The 21,428-nt window shown below is 34.5% G+C and overlaps 1 protein-coding gene across 1 annotated transcript in view; it reads right to left on the reverse strand.

Moving 5' to 3' along the window:
• The window catches only part of THEMIS (thymocyte selection associated), a 120,536-nt gene that overhangs the window by 64,393 nt on the left and 34,715 nt on the right, over nt 1-21,428 (reverse strand). Inside the window, exon 3 of the mRNA XM_016204897.2 lies at nt 11,693-12,151. Within this exon, the coding sequence (XP_016060383.2) occupies nt 11,693-12,151 (459 nt within the window). The remainder of the gene's footprint in view (nt 1-11,692; nt 12,152-21,428) is intronic.

The raw sequence follows: 21,428 nt of genomic DNA on the forward strand, positions 1-21,428 counted from the left end.
GCAGTCCAGTCAACAAGCGAGTTAAATTCCATGTAAAATTTGATTGGAGCCCGGCTGGGTGTGGCTCAGTGGTTGAGCATTGACCAAGGATCCAGGAGATCGCAGTTCGATTTCTGGTCAGGGCACATGCCTGGGTTGCAGGCTCGATCCCCAGTCAGAGGCATGCAAGAGGCAGCCAATCAATGACAACTCTCTCATCAATGTTTCTCTCTCTCTCTCCCTCTCCTTTGCTCTAAAAAAAAAAAAAAATGATTGGAAAGAAAGCAGTTTCTACTGCTAAAACTCCTGTGATACCTCATAGAAGGTACTGTCTATTTCATTTAAAACATGTCCCTTTAGGTTGTAGTTTATCTTACTCAATGGCCTGTTAATTGCAATAAATTATTTATTGTTTTGTTTCTACAAAATAATAATCTAGACTTTTTAAAGTTTAACAATAATCATGATACATATACATTAAGAGAAGATTCAATACAGAGAAATAGCACATGCAGTGAAAATCAACAATTCTTCTTAGATCCATCAGAGAATTGAGGTCAGAGGACAAACTCACCCCCAAAACTAGAGCGATAGTTGAGTACAGAGAGTTACCACTTATGGGGAGCAGAAACCACTGCTGGAGCCAGCAGCTGGTTAGAATACTTAATAATTGTTGGGGTCTAAGCATGGACAAGCTTGAGAGATAAGACTTCTGGATGGCCAGGATTAGGGGGATTCCCCCATACTTCCTTCAGGTTACTTCCAAGAGCCCCACCAGGTTCTCAGGGTAAAAATCAAAGAAAAATCTCTTCATGCTTTGGGCAAGTGAGGGAAAAAGTAACCATTTTGAGATATATCCAGAGCATTTAGTTATCCTTAAAAAACAAAAACTAATTTACCTCAGCCAGCTAACTTGGGTTTTTACCAGAGTCTAACTGACATGAGGCAGAGAATTACCCAACTCCAGTCACCTCTCTCCATCCTCATGGGGAAGGGAAATATCCAGCTCCAACCTCCAGTCTCCACTATCCATTCCGTCTCACTAAGGGGGCATGAGAAGGCGAACTGAGAAGCACTTGTGAAGGTCATAACCTAGGGGCACAGGACCACTAAAAGATTCACCTAATTAATTACAGGACTATAGAATGCTTCTCCTCCCCCACACCTTACTGACAGTATCAACAGCACCTCTATATAATAAGAGGCTTACAATTTTTAAAAATGGTATTTTTAAATGACTCTATTTAAGAAGAGGTCTCTAGGAAAGACAACAAGAGAAGAGGCAAAAACAAGGATACTACGTACAATTTTAGCCTCTGACACCTACAGCTTAGCAGACAGTAAGCACAGCCTAACTCTTAGCAGATAAATATAAAACTTCACACTAAAGGCCTATTTACCTCAGTTTCTTTTACCATGATTTCAACAAGAAATTACAAGGTATGTTAAAAGGCAAACAGTGTAGTCCAAAGAGGCAAAGCAAACATCAAAACCAGACTCAGATATGGCAGAGATTTGGAAGTTATCAGACTGAGAATTTAAAATATGATTAATATGCTAAGGACTCTAATGGACGAAAAAAATGTGAGAAAAGATGGGTAATGTAAACAGAGAGATGGAAACTCTAGGAAATAATCAAAAGGAAATGCAAGGAATTAAAAACACTGTTTAACAGTAACGAAAAATTACTTCAATAGGTTCATCAGTAGACTGGACACAGCAAAGAAAAAAATCAGTGAGCTTGAGCTATATCAATAGAATCTTCCCAAAACTAAAAATCAAAAGAAAGAAGGAGAAAAAAATAATTGAACAGAATATCCAAGACCTGTGGGACAATTACAAAAGGTGTAACATACATGCTTGAAGGGAAAGAAGAAAGGAACAGAAGCAATATTTGAAGTAATAATGGTTGAATACTTTCTAAAATTAATGAAGTTTAGAGAATAATAAGCAGGATAAATACTAAAAAATCAACATCTAGGCATAGCATGTTCAAACTACAGAAAATCAAAGAAGAGAGAAAACTTGAAGGCTCCAGAAAGAAAGAACAAGCAAACATCTTATCTCTCTAGGAAGATGGACAAGAATTACATTGGATTTCTCGTCAGAAATCATGAAAAGTGAAAGACAGTATATGCTATATTTAAAGTGTTGAAAGAAAAAAAAAAAAAAACACCAACTGAGAATTCTGTATCCAGTGAGATTATCCTATAAAAGTCAAGGTGGCAAAATATGCCACCCAAAAATATACCACTTTAGCATAAGGATTATTTTAAGCTAAAGATACTTGAAAAACAGCACAAATAAGAATGGCATTCTGATCTCCCCTTTTCTTCTAGAAACAGGATAGAAAAACTCCTATATGAAAGATGCCCTCCCCTTACCAGGAATAAAGAAACTAGAGGGAGTCACGAGAATTCTGGACAAACAAATCTTGTTAAAAGATTTCTTACCTTCCTTTAACCCACCCACATAGTTTAGTTACTTTTCCACAGTTGTCTCTCTTTGTTTAGGTTTTACCATTTCTTTGGGTCTTTATTTCCTTATATGGGCTCCTGTGTCACCTAAAACTTGTAAATTTGTCACATAAAATATATATTTATATGTTTTTCTTCTCTTAATTTGTCTAATGTCACTTTAATTCTCAGGCCCAGCAGTAAAACCCTAATGGGGTAAAGATAAAACTTTACCTCCCCTTCAAAATGAAGGAGAAAGACTTTCTAATATAAACATAAATTAAGAGAGTTTCTCACCAGTAGACCTACCTTGCAAGAAATGTAAAGGAAGCTCTTCAGAGAGAAGAAAAATGATATAGGTTAGAAACATATCTACGTAAAGAGAGGAAAAGTGTTAGAGAAGGAATAAATGAAGGCAAATAAAATGTTCTACTTTTCCTATTTTTAATTGACATAACTGATAACAGTTTGTTCAAAATAATAACAGCAATAATATATTGGGCAATTATAGCTCATAAATAATGAAATGAATGACAGTAATGCTGTCAGGGAAAGGAGAGAGGGATTGGGAATACTCTGTAACAAGGTATCTGCACTACACAGGAAGTGATACAGTATTATTCGAAAGTAGACTTAGACTATAAGTGTGTATTGCAAACTCTACCGCAACCACGAAAAATATTTTTTAAGTATAACTGATATGCTGAGAGAAGGAAAAAATGGAATAGCGTTAAAGGTTCATTAAATCCACAGTAGGAAGAAAAAGACTGAAAGAAATAACATGTCTAGTTTAGGGGTGGAGATAAAGACAGATACTATGAGAGATGTGGCTGTAACATGAGCCTTTAAGGATGGGGGAAGTCAAAGCCAGGACGGGAGGCATAAAAAGCAGGCTACAGTCAGCGACTTTAAACTAGAGCACAGGGCCTGGACAGGGGACCCGCTGAAAGTAAGATTATAAAGGCGAATCAACCCCGTGAATACCAGGCAGAGGATGAAGAACAATTTTAGAAGGACATCAAAATATTTGAGACTGAGAATGACCAAATTAAATTAGGAATTTGGCAGAGTAATTTGGCAGCACAATGGGAAGAGAAGCTGAAATCTGAGCATTTGCTTTTCTTTGTCTATTGCCTGCAATGAAGCCCATAGATACCCAGTGTACTGACGACTCAATCTGCTCTGTTATTTTGCATAAATTTCAAATTTTACCTATGTTGCTCTCATGTCTGTTAATACAGTAAAACAAAATCCTTCTTGTGTTTTTTTTTTGTACTGTTCTCTTTACTCTTGCATGATTTAAGTTCTCCATAGTCAAAAGTTAAAATACAAATTTATATTTGTTTAAAATTACCTAGAATTTGTACCTAAGGTTTAAACTAGAATAGGATTAACTAATTTTTATGACAAATTTTATTATATCTGAGTATGTGTCTAAGAGAAAGATAAATCAACATTTTTTGTTTTGCTTTCCTTATAAAATAAAAATTGTCATGCTCATAAAAACATGTTAAAAAAAACAAGAGGGGAGAAAAACAAGATAAAAGATTTACAATCTTCTTCAACTTATCAGCTTTATGTTACTACTACTTACATTTTGGTATACATAATTGTAGTCCTGTGTATGTGTGTGTGTTACATATTCTTTAAACAAGTATTTGTTATTTTACATTTGGAAGATGTAATCTACACTCTGCTCCCCTTCCCCAACAAAAACTAGCAAACAAACAAACAAAAAGAGCTATAGAATGTAAGCTAAATTGAAAAATTTCCCAAAGCAGTTAACTTGACTTCAAAATGATTAAGAGATAAGAAGACAGCAACTCAAAGCACTAGAGAATTTCCTGGAGTTGTTTATTACAAATTTTCTAGTTTCAAACTAATTCGAAGTAAAAATAGTTTATATTCATGCAACCTTAGTTTAGACTTCCCATTTTTTTCTGGGCGAACATGAATTGTTCTTGCTTGGGTATGTTTTCTGGTATTCAAAGGGAGCTCTTGTGAAAAATGTCCTTTCCATTTTCTCTAAAAGAGCTACACTGGTTTCCTTATGCTGCTGAGTCATTTCACCAAACTTTGTCTTTCTGCCTGTTCCCTCAGGGAAAGTCCCTTTACAGCTGGGGTTAATGTTAATCATAATGTGGTGCTTTTCTGCATTTCCCACTGCAACAAATCTTTTAGCTACATGTGATTTTGGCAGACCCCACTAAACACTATTTTTAAAAAGAAAATGAAGATTTACACTTAAGCTTGGGCAATATTGGGCAATGCATGTTTCCTTGGAGAGTTAATATTTAACTCTGGAATACTCTCATTATCAACTCAGCATATGAAGACCTACCCTTTGCAATTTGTAGTATATGGTTGGAAATCTGCTGAGGCAATCTTATTCAAGGGTTAAAGGCAAGGAGTTTTTTCCTAAACAAGTTTTGTAAATTCTAGCCCTGCAGTTTCTCTCAATTTCTGGTTCTAGCTCTGCCTATAGTATTATTTAACAACAATAATAATTCATATATTTGTTGGAAATTTCCACTTTCTAAGTTTAATTTGTCATTTACTTTCAAAATTATACTTATTTTTCTCAAAAGTGCCTTTGTAAATATCAGCTCCAGCTGTCAATTACTCGGTGAATTGTTTTGTTTACATTTGCATCACATTATACTCTTTACGGTGATTATTAGATACACTAGTAGTTTCTGAGCTCTGCCTTATTCTAGACTTCTAAATTAAAATTTGCTATATAGTCACCCATTTGGTCTCAATTTTCTTTATGACTATTCTGTGAATGTTTTTTCATTTTATTTAGTTTCATTACAACTTAAGAGAAGCTATACTGTAAATTTCCATTTTGTTAGATGATTCTCCTCTGGTTCTACTGCTGTTTGTATTTAGAAATAGAGAAAGTGCCTTTTGGATTGCTAACATTTGTAGCAGAAAAAAAATCATCCTGAACCTCACTGAGAAATGAAGAGTCATTTAAAATGAATATACTGGCTTGTGATATGGGTTTATTTGTAACACTGCTCTGTCTTTTACATTTTCACTTGGTTTATAAAAGCTAAGAAAATTTGAATAGTCATTTCTTATACTGGATGATACAGGTCAACATGTTTTCCCCATTGATATTTGTGGTTAGTTTTATGTGTCAACCTGACTGTACTATAGTACCCAGTTACTTAACCAAACAGTTAATCTAGAGGTTGCTGTGAAAGTATTTTGTAGATTTGGTTAACATCTAAATCAGTTGACTTTAAGTAAAGGATGATACCTAGATGATGTGACTGAGCCTCATCCAATCAGTTGAAGAAGGCCTTAGGAACAAAAAGTGAGGTTTCCCAAAGAAGAAATTCAGCCTCAAGACTGCAGCACCAACTTCTGCCTGACTTTCCAGCCTTTCAGCCTGTCCTATAGATGTAAAACTTATTAGCCCCATAACTGCATGAGCCAAGTATTTAAATAAAATAAATAAATAAATAAATATATAATTATGTATACATAATACGAACTACATGTAATATTATGTATACTGTTTCTGTGGAGAACCTTGACTGATAAAACATTAATAGTTGGTAGTGTAAAAATTAAAAAATCCATATACATACTAAAAACTAAACTTTCCTCTGCTTGCTGTTTCATATTTCTATTAGCAATAAGATGACTGCCTGAAGGAAGAACATGAAATGGAAGTTGACTAGAGTATCCACTGGTTCTAAATATCATGTTAAGTCACAGTATTTTCACAGACACATTAGAAAAAGCATCACTAATAAAAACTGAACTTGTTATATAAACATAAATAATATCAAATTTGTGCCATACCGTGAACATTTATTCCCCTTAGACATTAAATTTGTGAATATGTCATTGTAATAAATCAAATCTGGATATGGTGAGAAAACCCTCTTATTACTTAAATAAAAACTTTGTACTGTACAATATGTATATACAGAAACAATTATTTTAGTTGCTTCATTCATTCATATATTTGATTTATTGAATACTGAAATTTTCTTTATTTTAAGCATTGAGAATCTAAATAGAAATACGTAAGGAATTGACTCTAATATTTTTATAAATTACTGAAAATTATGTTTTACTAAAATTATTGTTTATAAGTTACACTTATCATTTAGCGATACTGGCAACCAGTCCTTATAAGATTATACCAAGTCCTGGTAAAACTATGGGCTAGAACTAATTTAAACAAGTAGTGAGGTTTATGGGTGAAATATGTTGCCTTCCAACCCTTTCTTCCCTCAAATTTTTGCAAGCATAAAAAGAAGAAAAAAGAGAGGGGGCAGGAGAAAGGTACAGTAAATCTAAAAGACATCTGCAATCCTTAAACTAAATGAAAATGGAATTCAGATGGAAGAATGGTAAATGATTTGGCAGACTAGAAGGAAAGCCGATGTGCCTAAGAAGTGCAATGAAAAGTCAGTCTTTTTGTCCCAAAGAAGGTCCCTTATGCTTACGAATTAGGTTCGTAAGGCTCCTCTGAAGGTGGAAAAGAAGCTAAGTGGCAAAAACAGGGAACTATCTGAATGTCTGAAAAGTGGTTAAAGCTAGGCTCCAACACTAATCTGGGGAAGATAAGTGACCACCCTTCCACTCCTTTCTCTAGAGGAAATAGTAGGTACTGGGCCCCAGAATCTGGAAACCTGGAATAGGTGGACAGGAGGAGAAGCACGGCACTGAAAGCAAAGGAGGGAAGTCTAAGTCTGTGGGGCAATAGTGAAACCCTCAGCTGCTTTCGCACTCAGCTACAGTAGTTTCATGACCTGCAGACGATTTCATAAAGATTGTTCTCAGGTCAAACTGAGTATGTTCTGGAGGAAAGATTCATAGAAACTGAATTTGAGAAAATGCCTCTATGAAAAACCTGGCAAAATGAAACCTAAAATCCATAAACAAAGAGCTTGTATGTAAATAGTGCCTCACTGGTTCATTAAAACATGTCTCACATGCAAATATGAACAAATGGCAAGTAATTTCCAAGGTCTGAGAAAGAACACTTAACAAGAATGACAGACCGAAACTTTTTCTTAAAAATCCCTAAAGAGGCAGATAAAATACAAGGAACAGTAGAAAACTTTTAAAAAATGTAAAATATTCCTAGAGAGATAAAATATTGCTTCTTTAAAATAAGAACACAGTAATATTTTTAAAATTATGTGAGAAATAACTCTTGGAAATTAAAAATATGATAGCTAAAATTAAAAATTCATTAAAACAGTTGGAAATGTAGTTAAAGAATTTTCCCCGAAGGTTAACCAGAGACAAGGAGACATAAAATAGAGAAGAAAAAAGTCCTAGATCAACATGAGAGCTTCAACAGGAGATCAGAAGTTAGAGAGAGAAGAGAAAAAATGGTTAAAGGGAAATTATCAAAGAATTAATCCCAGAAATGAAGGACCTAAATTTCCACACTGAAAACTGCCATTGCAATGAAATCACTGACCCACTCACCACAAAGTACATTGGAGTGAAGCTTCGGAATATCATAGATAATCTCTCAAAGGCAACACTGAAAGGTAGAAAATGAGGGAGCAAAGCTTTCAAAATTCTGAGGAGAAATTATTTCAACCTGGAATTCTCTGAGTAGCAAGACTCTCAGTCATATGTGAGTGTAGAATAAAGATTTTTCAAATATTCAGGTTCCCTAATTAACTAATTAACATCCTCTGAGCCTATCTCAGGAAGCAAGTGGGGGATGGGTTCCTCAAAACTGGAAGAAAACCAAGAAAGCAGTTAATTAATTTCAGAAATTGCTAGTAGACACAGAAGCAAGTCAAATGGGAACCACCAGGATGATTTTTAAAATATAAGTCCCAGAACAGCACTGTTATGGACTAAATGTCTGTGTCTCCCAATATTTATATTTTGAAACCCTAAAAACCCTGCCATCCAATGTGATGGTATTCGGTCGGGCCTGTAGGAGGTGATTAAAATTAGAAATGTCATGAGAATGAAGTCCTCATGAATGGGATCAGTGACCATCTAAGATTTATGAGAAAGCTTGCTTCCTCTCTCTGCTCTCCACCATGTGAGGATACAATGAGAAGTCAGGAGTCTGCAACATGGAAGAGGTTTCTCACCAGAACTCAACCTTGAGGGCACCCTGATCTCAGACTTTCCAGCCTCCATAGCTATGAGAAATAAATTTCTAATGTTTATAAGCCACCCAATCTATGGTATCTTTGCTATAGCTGCCCAAGCTGCCTAAGACAAGCACCGATGCAGTAGGTCTAGAGAACAACAAATTCAAATTAGAGCATGAAAATGAAGGGTTCCAGGAGGAACTCTTGCAGGGGAAAAAATAATAGAAAAGGTAAGATCTAACAGATTGGTCTCTGTGGAAAATTGCACTGAATGGCTTTTCTTTTTTTTTTTTAACAAAGATGTTAAAGAATACTCTAAGACTTAGGAGAGGATTGAAGAAACACAAGCATGAAACAACAAGGTCATCATTATAGAAAACCAAAGAATTAGGCAAAATGGAATTGTAGTCATTACACAGCACTTGATTCAGCAGTGAACTGTAACAAAAAAAACACATTAACCACAATTTACCATATATTGAGGGAATGGGATAGAAAAGTAAGTAGAAATAGAAGAGAATTAGATCTTCACCATATTGAGTAGAGGTATTTACTGTCTAAAGTCGGTGACTTGAAAAATAGCAAAATCTCTGTGTCATTTGGAAATGTAAATGCAAATACAAGAAAACAGGAACAGCCCAGCCTCGTGGCTGAGTGGTGGAGAGTCCACCTATGAACCAGGAGATCGCAGCTGGATTCCCAGTCAGGGCACACACCCAGGTTATGGGCTCAATCCTCAATAAAGGGGAGTGCAGGAAGCAGCTGATCAATGACCCTCTCTCATCAATGATGTTTCTCTCGCTCGCTCTCTCTTTTCCTCTCTCTGAAATCAATACAAAAATAATTTTAAAAAAGAAAACAGGAACAAAATGTTGAAAGGAGTTACACTGGATTAGTAGACTATGAGGAAAATTAGGGAATGAACAAGGGCACAAGGTTTGCTGATAACTTTATTATAAGTCTTTTTACCACTATTTGACTTTTTTTTTTTTTACTTTGATAAAGATTGGATTTATTTAAAAAATGAAATGAGAGTGTCTTTCCCTCAGAATTCTAAAAAATCATTCTCTTTCTGCTACCTTGCGGGAAGCCGTTCCATCCTTGCTGCTTGACACAGTCCTTCAAGGAGACATGAAACGGCTTCTGGCACTACCTATTTATCATCTATTAAAAAATATTCATATACTGCCCTTCTGATATCACATATCTGCTTGTGTGATTCCAGTCTTCTGCTTATAGGTGAATTAATATGTCATATATCTGAACAAAATCTGTACCCGCAAATTTCTGAAGGCACTGGGCTTTTCTCCTAAAAGCATGTATTTCAAAACCCTCCATGACTTACTCAACTCCCCCTTGCATGATTTATTTGGTATCTGTCTCGACCTGCCTTCTCCTCTTTCTTCACACCAGCTGTACTATAGCTTCAACCTCTTGCTCACCTGCTTTGCCACAAGCAGCTACCACTTCCTCCAAAGTTGTCCTCTCCTTGTTAGCCTATCTTCTATTGGTCCTTCAGGTCTTTTTATTTTTATTTATTTAATTTTTAAAAATATATCTTTATTGATTTCAGAGAGAGGAAGGGAGAGGGAGAGAGAGAGACAGAAACATCAATGATAAGAGAGTCATTGATTGGCTGCAGCCCACAACCCAGGCATGTACCCTGACCGGGAATCGAACCTCGATCTCCTGGATCCTAGATTGACGCTCAACCACTGAACCACATCCAGCTGGGCTTTCAGGTCTTTTTAAAATGCCATTTCCTCAGAGAAGCCTTTCTTGATCCCTAATCTAAATTAATTAAATGTAACCATCTTATTCAGATGCTTAGGTTCTTGCTTGGCCTTCATTTGCAGCTATGTGATAGAAGATGCCAGTGGTTTTAGAAAATTAACAAGTTTTAAAATAAGAAAATGTTATCCATTATTTATGAATATTGAGGAAAACTTTTATTAATTTTGACTGCACATTTTGTGATAACTAACAAGACACTAAAGCAAGAATTAAAATTTTTGCAACCTCATTTTTTGGTCATATTAAAAAATAATCATACTGTGGCCTCAGTCTTTTACAGTATTGAAAAATAATGACTTGAATGGAATTCCTTTCCTATACCTTTGGTTCAAGTGAATTAATCAACTTCTGCTTAAATATTTGTGTGTAACAAAATTTAACATGTAGTTTTAAAACCTACCCAAACTTTAGCCATCAACTTTTTCATAATTGTATAGGTGGCCAACAATATTAATGGGAGAACAGATATCCGGAATTTGAGAGGGGGGTACACATTGATCAAATATTTTTACATATACTTTATGTTCTCAAGTGTATTATATAAAGTACCTGACTAGACCGTGAATCCATTCTCAAAACAACTCCAAAAGGCAGGCAAAGGGATATCATATCCTTTTTGCATAGGCACAGTTTAATGGCTCACCCAAAGCCACCATCTATTAAAGTATTGATTCAGACTTAGAATTCAGGACTTTTGACTGCAAGTTCAGAGCTCTTTGTTCCAGTCTTGCCCTATGTACCTAATCATGAAAACTCAAGACTTTAATTCCTTTAGGGTAACAATGCTCTCTCCAGCTAGTTCTATTTTAAAATGCAAATAATTCTCTGAAGATTACATATTAAAGCACACCTATGTGTAAACTAATTTGTCACATCATTTCCCTTGTCAGAGCGACTTCCAGCTAGTAGGGAAGATTCATTACCAGTGACGGCAGCTGAAGTAAAGGTTGTCACAAAAATAGAAGGGACACATTAAGGAAACGGCATTTTTACCTCCTTTTTGACCACCTCCATACAAGAAAGCCTCTTTCTAACCACATGCACTCTATTTTTAAAAGCAGTTTTTTCTGACCATGTTGAACTAGCAGTGATAAAAATGAGTAAGTGTTTTAATCTGGCTGTATGAGACAGAGCATCTTACATTTGGATAGCACCACATAATTTACAGTATGTGTTTATATACGTTATCCAATTTGGTCCTTTCAACAAATATGTGCCTTGCTTATTTGTAGATGAGAATCTAACTGTTAGAGGGCTTAATGGACAAGTCAGGGACAGAGTCCCATTCTTCAGTCTAAAGCCTTTCTCTTTCCCAAACCCCACAATGCTCCTGCTCACAGAGAATCACTGTCAGTGGATACTTACATTTCATCACACCTTGAATTTCATAAACAGGCTTGAGTATCAGAGCACCATAAAAACCTTTAGGGAATGGATTCTTTACGTCCCACTTATTTGAAAAATCTGTAAGTTTCACAGTTCGTGTTCTGTTCTTGGGGATCTTCCATTCGACGATCTCTTTTAGGGTATAAATATGTTCATCTTCACACTCGTAGAATTCTCCTTCTTGTGACAAAGGCAAGGTAAATGAGTGATTTTGATGATTCCTTACTACTCCGCAGTTCACAATTATTTCTCCATTGATTTCCTCGACTGAGTTGAGCATGATTTGCTCACCTTGCTTTATGACGAGATTCTCTAGTTTCATATCCTTCTGATGATAGAAGCAAGGATGCCCTAGTCTACTTGGTCCAATATGGATGGTCCTTATAATTTCGTCCATAGTAAGGTATGGAGTTTTATCAGCCATAATCTTAAAAAGGCCTAAGAACAGAATTATGTGAATTAAAGAGAGTTCTTACAAAGAAAGTTCTATACAAAAATCACAAAAAGAGAGTTATAAAACAAATATAATGTAGCTTTTAAAAGTAATTAATCTTTTTTTAAGGATTAGATATACTTCTTTGAATCCTGAACTCTTCTAAGAAAAAATTTAATGTATGGTCTGCAGATTACTTGATCATCAGTCCTAGGCAACATAAACGGAGATGAGAAAAAGAATATCATGATTGAGAATAGGCCCTGGTTTTGGAAATGGAAAATCTGTATGAGATACTGACAGTGTGATGTTGAGCAAGGCATTTAATCTCTCAAGATCACATTTTTTAATTTTAATTTTTAAAATGAGAGGACTGAATTAGATCAATGTTCCCATAAATATAATCTCTAGATACACCAAAAGTAAGAGATATTCTAGAAGGAAACTCTTTTATAGGTAAATTAATAATTACAAAAGCAATATACATGGACCTAGATACTGGTGATGACTGTACAACATTGTGACTATACTTAAAGACAGTGAAGTATACACTTTAAAATGGTAAATTTTATGCTAGGTATATTTTACCACAATAACAAAGAATTCACATATTTCCAATTACTTTAAGATTTCTCAGAAACTTTAGATGCACTGTGATTCACAAAAGGGGAATATAGCATGCAAAATTTTAAAAATTTCTTTGATTAAAGAACTCTTGGTAAAACATCCATTAATAAATCACAATATAACACACCATGATATATTAGTGCTCCACGTAACTCTCCTTGGAAAATGCCAGGTTAGGTAGTTCTGGATTTAATACTCCTAAATACATATCATTCTTCTTCTCATTACTTCTATAATTTTGTCATAGTTTTACTATTCAATTTTTTTTTCTCTAATACTATCAGAATAGTCGTTAATACAATGAAATTTTACTACTTAAGATATATCTTTTTATGCTTGTGTGTTTAATTGTTAAGTTTAATTCTCCTCCTTAAATAATTTTGCTTTTATTTTATGGGTCATCTGCTTTGTAGCACTTTCAGAATTTTATATATTGCGTAATTTTTAATAAATTCCAGAGAAAATAGAAATAAAGAGAATAATTACATAGTTGCTTTCTTAACCCAAAAGTAAATTAATGATAATATTATATACTAGCATGCGCAAAGAAGACAATGTATTAAAAAAAAACTTACTGGAATGATATAGCTTGGAAAAGTCATTTATTAGTTTTATTCAATATGAACATTTCAACCAAGTTTATCTATATATCAATCATTATTACCCAAATTATGATGCCTTTTATGTATTCTTTGGTTTACTGTACAAAGATTTATGGTCAGTTATTTTTGTAGTTGATCTTTGCTCAAACAAAAAATATATAAGATTTTGGTTATTTTTAGATATAAACTTCCTGAAAAAGTGTAGGTGATGCAATCCTGGTGGGAATGCGTAAATAGCATGTACAACCTGTCCTGAAAAGCTTCAGAAATTGATAGAGTTCATCCACTGCTGGAGTGCTTAAAGACTAAGGCAAAGGAACATTTACTTTGAAGGAACTTCTTACTTTATTATGTTTTGTACCAGGGAAAATCTAATAAAATAATATTCCTGAATTCTTCACAATAAATGAATTTGTGTGTGTCTGTCTGTGTGTGCACATATGCATTCCCACAATGTTTAATCTCATTTGTCTGTGTGTGAAGATTTATTTCTAACAGTCCACAATCATTATCAGGGTATAGAAAATTCAGCAGTTTTTTGTGAAATAAGTTTTAAAAAAATAGCTACCTAGAATCTTATAAATAGTAGAGACACACTGTTTTGTGTGTGTGTTTTTCTATCCTAGCTATATTGATGACATAAGTCACAGAAAATTAATTTAGCATCTTCTTTCTTGGGGAATTGGGTTCACCTAAGGTAATAACAGACCTAAAATGTTATGAAGTAGAAAAAGCCTGAAACCCTAAGGGCTACCATTAATTCAAGTTAATCAGACACTTCAGAGCTGTCTTGTTGGATGTCTCTATTGCAAGAAAAATCCATCTATAAATCTGCATGTTTTCCCTTAGAAAATGATTAAATACACAGTTTAGCATACCAAGTGGCAGAGTACACAAATAATTTTATTAACTTATTTCTTCATATACTATTATAGCCAATCCAAAAGTCTCTCCTTATATACAGCCACTAAATACCATATAAACTAGGGCAAGCTATAATATATATATGATGTCATAAAGGAAATTCTATTTCACAATAAGCTGAAGTACCACAGGCCTGATAAAGTTTAAATTAGACCAATATTTACTCCATCTTTTTCAAAAAGAGTATAGCAAGTTTTCACTGGGGAAAAAAACAATCTGTTATTCTTCCAAAGGAAAACGAAACACATTCCAGGAGCTGCGTGATCATGAGAGTGATTACAAAATAAGCCAATATGTAATGGTTATAAAGAAAGTTAAAAAACAGATAATAGATTTCTGTTCCCAAATCAGATTATCACCTATTAAAATGGGTATTATTATTATTTATAATTAGAGGAAATTGCTCACAAAAAGCATATCACATAAGAAACAAAAATGATAAGAAACTGCAATAAATTGATCTATTGAAAATTAGCCAATAATTAAATTTAGTCTGGAAGATCTTGACTCTGAATCTTAGGTTTTCAAGGAATTTTTATTTTTAACTAATTCTTATGATCTGCAATCATTGTTATTAATAGTAATAGTAACAAATAAAATTTGTTTAGAAATTTACGTTTGAAGAATTTTTTTCATTTGTGTCTTTTATGTTCACAATAATCAGTTAAGGACAGTAAGACAAATATTATTACTGAGGGATATGAAAGTGGTTATGGCTTTCATAGTCATGGCTCTAGAATCTCAAATAACAGATTTTTATGCTCTTGCCACCACAATAGGTCACACTTCCCTGTCACACATATGACTTTCAAAGACATTGTTATTGCAAACATATTTATTCCAGTTAACAAAATATGTATATACACCTCAGAGCTAGCCTTCCCCTTGCATGGATCAGTCTTTCTAGACCCTTCAGTATGAGAAGAATAAGAATAATTTCCTGGTTCACTGCAGAATCTGGGCTCATTATTTTTTTTTTCTACTTTTTTCTCTTTCTAACTCATCAATTCCCACCCAAATAGGGAGTAATTTTTAAAATTAAATTTTCCAACTGTATATCACAATATTATTTAATATACATAGTATGAAATCACTGTGAAGTTTACAATCCTTTTTCTTGTCTAATCTTTAGCTTGCTTGCCCAGTTCCAACCCAGTATATTTCCTCCATCGTCGAAACAACGAATCTTAAGAGTTAACTTTACAGAGTGATTATCATCTTTCATATCATTAATATTAGAATGATTAAAATATTAGCAGCTTAAAATGTGCTGGAAATTCACATGTAAGATAAAAATTTAATTTTCAAACTAGCAATATGAGGTAGCTACAAATAAAATGCAAACATTTCACAGATAAGTGCAGGAATGTTTGAAGAGATGCCATAAATTCTCCACCATCACATACATCGTAAGAGACAGAGCATGCTTTTGTGTCTCTAAAGCTCAAGGGCTTAATCACAGAGCTACACATTTCAACCTTTCACTGTTATCTGAAACCATACATTGTCTAGCCTTTTATTAGCTAGCAGGGATGGTCCAAGGTGGGTGTCTACTCTGCTTTTGGATGCAGAAAGACTTAGACCTTTTAAAATCTAACAACATAATAAAGTGAACCTCATTGATATTTAAGACATTGATGAGCACTATCTGTCCATATGTCAGATGTCCACAGGCCTGTAGGTGCAGGTGATGCCTCTGAGGACACCTGGGAATTATACAAGATGAAGGAGATGACAGTGCTGCACACACTAGTTCATGTGCTTTCAATGTGCTATAGGTTATCTGGCCACTTTTAAGTGGACTTCTAGAATATATTATCATAGTTTTAAAAAAAGTAACCCTCACAAAATGAATAAATGACTTTAAACACTTCCTGCAAGAAAACCATGTATCAAAGTTAAAACTAATATAAACACAAGAGCAACAAAAATGGGAGAGGTGACATTTCTACTGCCACTCAAGCTTTTCTTCAGCCATACTGTGAGATAAAATAATAGTACTTTTGTCTAATAAATAATTAAAGTGGCTGAAACTTCTTTAACACAAATTTATCAAAATATGGATTCACATCCACTATCATTATAAAGAAACTTGCCCTTGAGATACAGGTAAAGATATGTCAAATACACACAGAGAGAGTTTTAAATTAATACACATATATTTGAGATGCATGCTTGAAAATTTCTAATGTACTGTGCTATGTGAAAAAAATGGAGATAAATCAGGCTGCTACAAATATCTCAAAATGTGTCTTGTCTCTCTGCCAATAAAGCAAAGCAGGTCTCATTTTTGTGAGTGTGTACTTCCACCTCTTAAAAAACTGTTCAGCAATTGAATTTCTAAACAGCCTTGTTATTTTATACTTGCCTATATGGACTTCTCATTTCACATGCTTCTTATGGCTTTTTTGGCATTTTGTTACATTCCCAAGACAATTCTTAGGTCAGCATATCCTACAAAATCTTCAAGACTACACCAAATCCACTATTTTCACTAGAAATTCTAGCTCAAGCATCTCTATTCAACTTCAGATTGAAATGGAGTGCATGAAATAACCTATCAAAGCAAAAACCTCAAAAATCCTTGAGAAAGTATATATTATAATATCTAATAACATATTATATAATAATGTAATAATAATGTTCAAATTGTGAGAAAATTCTTCAGATTTCTCAAAGTCATTTACAGGATTACTGAAAATCATCATTAATAATCTTCATAGAAGAGTCTCCAACAGCAGAAATAAATAATGTGAGGAAAATAAAAATTCATGATAAGAAAATTTTGTGTAGTAACTTGAATATTTGGGAGGGAAAAAGATACATCAAAGATGGCGAATGATTTTTTTAAATGTTAGATGAGACAAAGTGAGGCTGTAGAATTTCTATGCTTATCAGCAATTGGAATTGTCTATAATAGCTATCAAGAGTTTTTAATACTTCTTTTACCTGGAGGTAACAAGAATACATCATAAAACCTACCAATTTATTTTTAACTCTGTGTCAATTATGGCATTAAAAAAGACCTCTTTGCCCAGCGGCATAGCTCGGCAGTTGAGCGTCGACCTATGATCCAGGAGATTATGGTTCGATTCCCGGTCAGGGCACATGCCCGGGTTGTAGGCTCGATCCCCAACAGGGGCTGTGCAGGAGGCAGCCGATCAATGGCTCTCTCTCATAATTGATGTTTCTATCTCTCCCTCTCCATTCCTCTCTCTGAAATCAATAAAATATATTTAGGAGAAAAAAAAAGACCTCTTTTCTCAAATAACATTTAAAGTCCTAGAAAGGAGTGATGCTCCAATATCTAACACATTTGGGATGTTTAACAAATAACTTATACTAATAATGGTAGGTCTTGGAATCAAATGATATAATTTGGTATCTCTGCCTAAATCTCTGTTATAATCATAGTTTATTAATAAAGTTGTCATATATTTTTGTTCATGTTAAAGCTTTCTCTCTCCCAGCAGTGAGAATGAGCAATAAACCTAGGATCAGAAGGGAGAATGTGAGAAATTCTTCTCATAGACCTCGGCAGGAACACAACTCCAGGGACTCTTTAGTTCTGGAGAACACTGCCCCTTGGGTTATGGAAAGACACACAGAGGCATCAGGCCTGGAAAGAACCCCCCAGACCTCAGTCACCCCAAATCTCTCACTAGGCTTTGTTAAGAGAAACTTCAAAATACCACAGATTTGCTACTCCTGGCCCTGATGACTTTGGGCAATAGAATTTTCAGAGCCAGCAACACACAACTATTCCAATAGTAAAGTGAAGGGGTAAGAAGTATGAAGTGTTGATTCAGACAGTCTGGGTTTAATTCTGGCCTCAGCCCTTTCCTCACTGTGTAAACCTGAAAACAAACTCTCAGGGCTACAACTTTCTTTTCTGTAAAATGGAAAAAAATACATCATCTGCATCATAAAATCAATGTGAAGATTAAATGAGTTAATAAATGCAATATGCATAGAAAATACTTAATATATAACATGCACCTAAAAAAGAAAAAAGCAAGAAAGTAATGATTATTACTTCTCTTCACTTTTTTTTACCTAGAAGTCTAAGTCAGAGCATTTAGTATCTATACGGTCAAAGAGGACAAACCAGATATTCCAGCCTGGATCAAATTCAATGAGACAAGCTATATAGAATCCACAATTCAGCATCTGACACAGGTTGAGCAAAAAATCCCAGCAACAATATCTTTCACAGATTTTGCCAAAGTGTTTGAACATGGAAGTGAGTCTCAGGTGATCTCTTTAGGTGGACTGCCTTTGGGAAAACATTTCCAGGTTGCTTTGAAGAGTTTGTCTGACCCCACGCTTTGATAAACTGCTTAGAATTTAACCACCCTAATTTTATGCCTATAATGAGCAGATTATAGGGAGATGTAAGCACTTTTAAAATGCAAATATTGTGCTGCTTGTAGTTATTCGCAAGGCATGCATTAAACACAGTTGCTGAAGCTCCCTTGAACAAAAGAAACAGCAAAATGCCAAGTCATTTTTCAAAATGTGTTTTAGTCATGGCTCTGAAAGGTAGTTGAAGCCAATTCAGGAGGAATATACCCTCCCTCTATTTTAATGATCATAATTTTGCTAATGGAATGTTAGTGGAAAGAGTTTGGGAGCCATGTGGCGCTGATTGCGTTGTTCAGTATTGATGCTGCCTGCAAATTAAATGTACCTAAGTAGCCACCTGTTTATGCTTACGATTATGTAAAGCCCCATATGTTTCCTTCTCTACACATGGGAGGTAAATATTGAAAAAATTATTCTGGTGTGAAGGGTGAAAACAGCAGCAATTCTTCTCTAACTGTCACATATGTGGCAGTGTTTGCTTAAATGTTGTGCTTTGTCTGACATATTTGCTGATTTTTACCATGCAGTGTTCAAAAAAATCTGTTACCCATGGCTATACAAAACAATTAAAAATCAGTTTACATTAAATTCAAATTAGGAAGAGATATAATTTTTCAATATGGCTGTAAGGTTTAAATGAATATCAGAGCTTATGATTTAAATAGATTTTGATTTGCATGTTGAAGAAAACTCAACTTTTTCCCTAAATTTACCAGCATATAAAAAGGGACATTTTCTTCCTAAAGGTATCCTTTTGATGCCATATTACTAGGCAGACAACAAAAAACTCAAATAACATGAATTTGAAAATCCCACCTATAATCAGCATCTCTTTCACTGGTTAGCCTATCACCATGCCTGCTGGATTTGCTTTGGAAAGCAGGTTGCTGGACTCCATACAGAACTGACCTGTTCAGCAAGTGTTCCTGAGCAGTTTCAAGATGATGATTTGTCTTAGTGGACTGGGAGATTGACACAGGTAACACCTGTGGAAATGCCTCAGACTATTGAGAGACTGGCCAGGCAGTAGCTCGCAGGAAAGACCAGAGAACTTGGTCTTGTTGATTACTTCAGATACTGAAGATAAACAAAGGGGGGTTTCATATGGTTTGTATCTGATCAAGGGGGTTTTAAATATCAACTGTGTAGTAGCCTAGACATGACAGTTCCTGACTTCCCAATAAACTATTTGCAAAAGACATAAAATATTATAGAAAAAAATGAAAATCTACCACACCACTGAAAACTAACATTAGACAATAGGGAAGAGATGCCTTAAGAGAAGCTGACCCAGAAACTTTGGAAGAATAGCCCATGATTCCTTAAATAGTAAATTATCCAAATGGCAGGTACCCTATTTAGGGCCTCTCTGAATCATGTCTTCATAACATCCAGATGGAAAAATAGGAGCAAATTCTGCCTTATATTTTGCTGCTTTTAACAAAAGTCCTTCAAAAAGCAGGAGTTAAAAAGGTTATTCACTATAAAGCTACTAAATATATTTTAAATATTTTTTGCAAACAATTTTCCTATCAGGTAACTTCTAAAAGGAATTTAGAAGCTGATATTTTAGTCAGCTTCTAAAAAATTAGGTGCAATCACAAAACGGAAACCATAAAAGATTAGTCATTTCAATGGTAGGCGAACATATAATGAATGCCCACTGAATGTAATATTATATGTTTTTTATTAAGTATATAGCATCCCAAATAAAACAGTGGGAAAATTCATTTTGAAAAATGTTAACATAATAGGTATTTTGATATCCAGGCACAAGAAGCAGGTTTCATTAATTTCAGTCATTTAACCTCAATCAGTTTCTTGAAAAAAATAATTATAATATTAGTCTAATTTTTTCATTGGTCATTCATTGTACCTTTCTGTGTTTTTCACATTTGCAATTAAAATGATTTTGAAAAGAGTATAACTGTCAAGGGAAATAGATATGTTGGTAGATAACTCTCCATGACATATCTACATGATTCAGAATCTGGAGATAACAGATTTGCTTCCCAACCAGTATAGAAATAATAGAGACTCTCTCCCTCCTTGCAGGCATTCTAAAATTGTAAAATCTTCCTTCTCTCCAGAAAAAAAATTTTTTTTTACATTCCAGAGTAATGAAGACAATGTTTTCCTCTAAGGCAATGATTGGCAGGTTTACTAGCAGCCCCTTACACATTTGGGATTTCCTAAACTCACTGTTCCTCCTGGGCCTGCTCTCTATTATCCCGTGGGATGTGGGGCTCAGGGAAACCATTAAGGCATGAAGCTCATGCTGTCTGCTGTGCCATCAGAAATAAACTGCTATATTCGTATGGGCTCATTATTTTATTACTGACCTAATTTCTGGAAATGTGGCAAGTCAGTCTAGCTACTTAAGGATGGGTAGAACACCTGACAGATAAAATCCATCCAATCATTTCTCTGGTCAAAATTAATTAAGTGGGAGGCACTGCCTGAAGCTTGTATTTAAAGCATGATTTAAATTCATCCATTATATGAAAAGAATTTTATATTAACTAAATTTTCTAACGTTTATCTAAAAATTCCAATTTCATCCTGTTTTAGGAGTGACATTAATTTAGATCTTTTTCCCTTATCATTAAAATGCTTACTGCATGTAACAAAAAAAAATCAGAAAAAAAATGACACATATCCAGGGGATCTGTGGACCTTCATTACAATACTGATTTTGGCTGACAACAAACCATCTCACTCTTTTTCTATGATTAAGCAAGAAGTACACCAGAGTACAGACTCT

This window comes from Miniopterus natalensis, chromosome 5 (assembly GCF_054644295.1).
Source record: "Miniopterus natalensis isolate mMinNat1 chromosome 5, mMinNat1.hap1, whole genome shotgun sequence".
Taxonomy (NCBI): Eukaryota; Metazoa; Chordata; class Mammalia; order Chiroptera; family Miniopteridae; genus Miniopterus; species Miniopterus natalensis.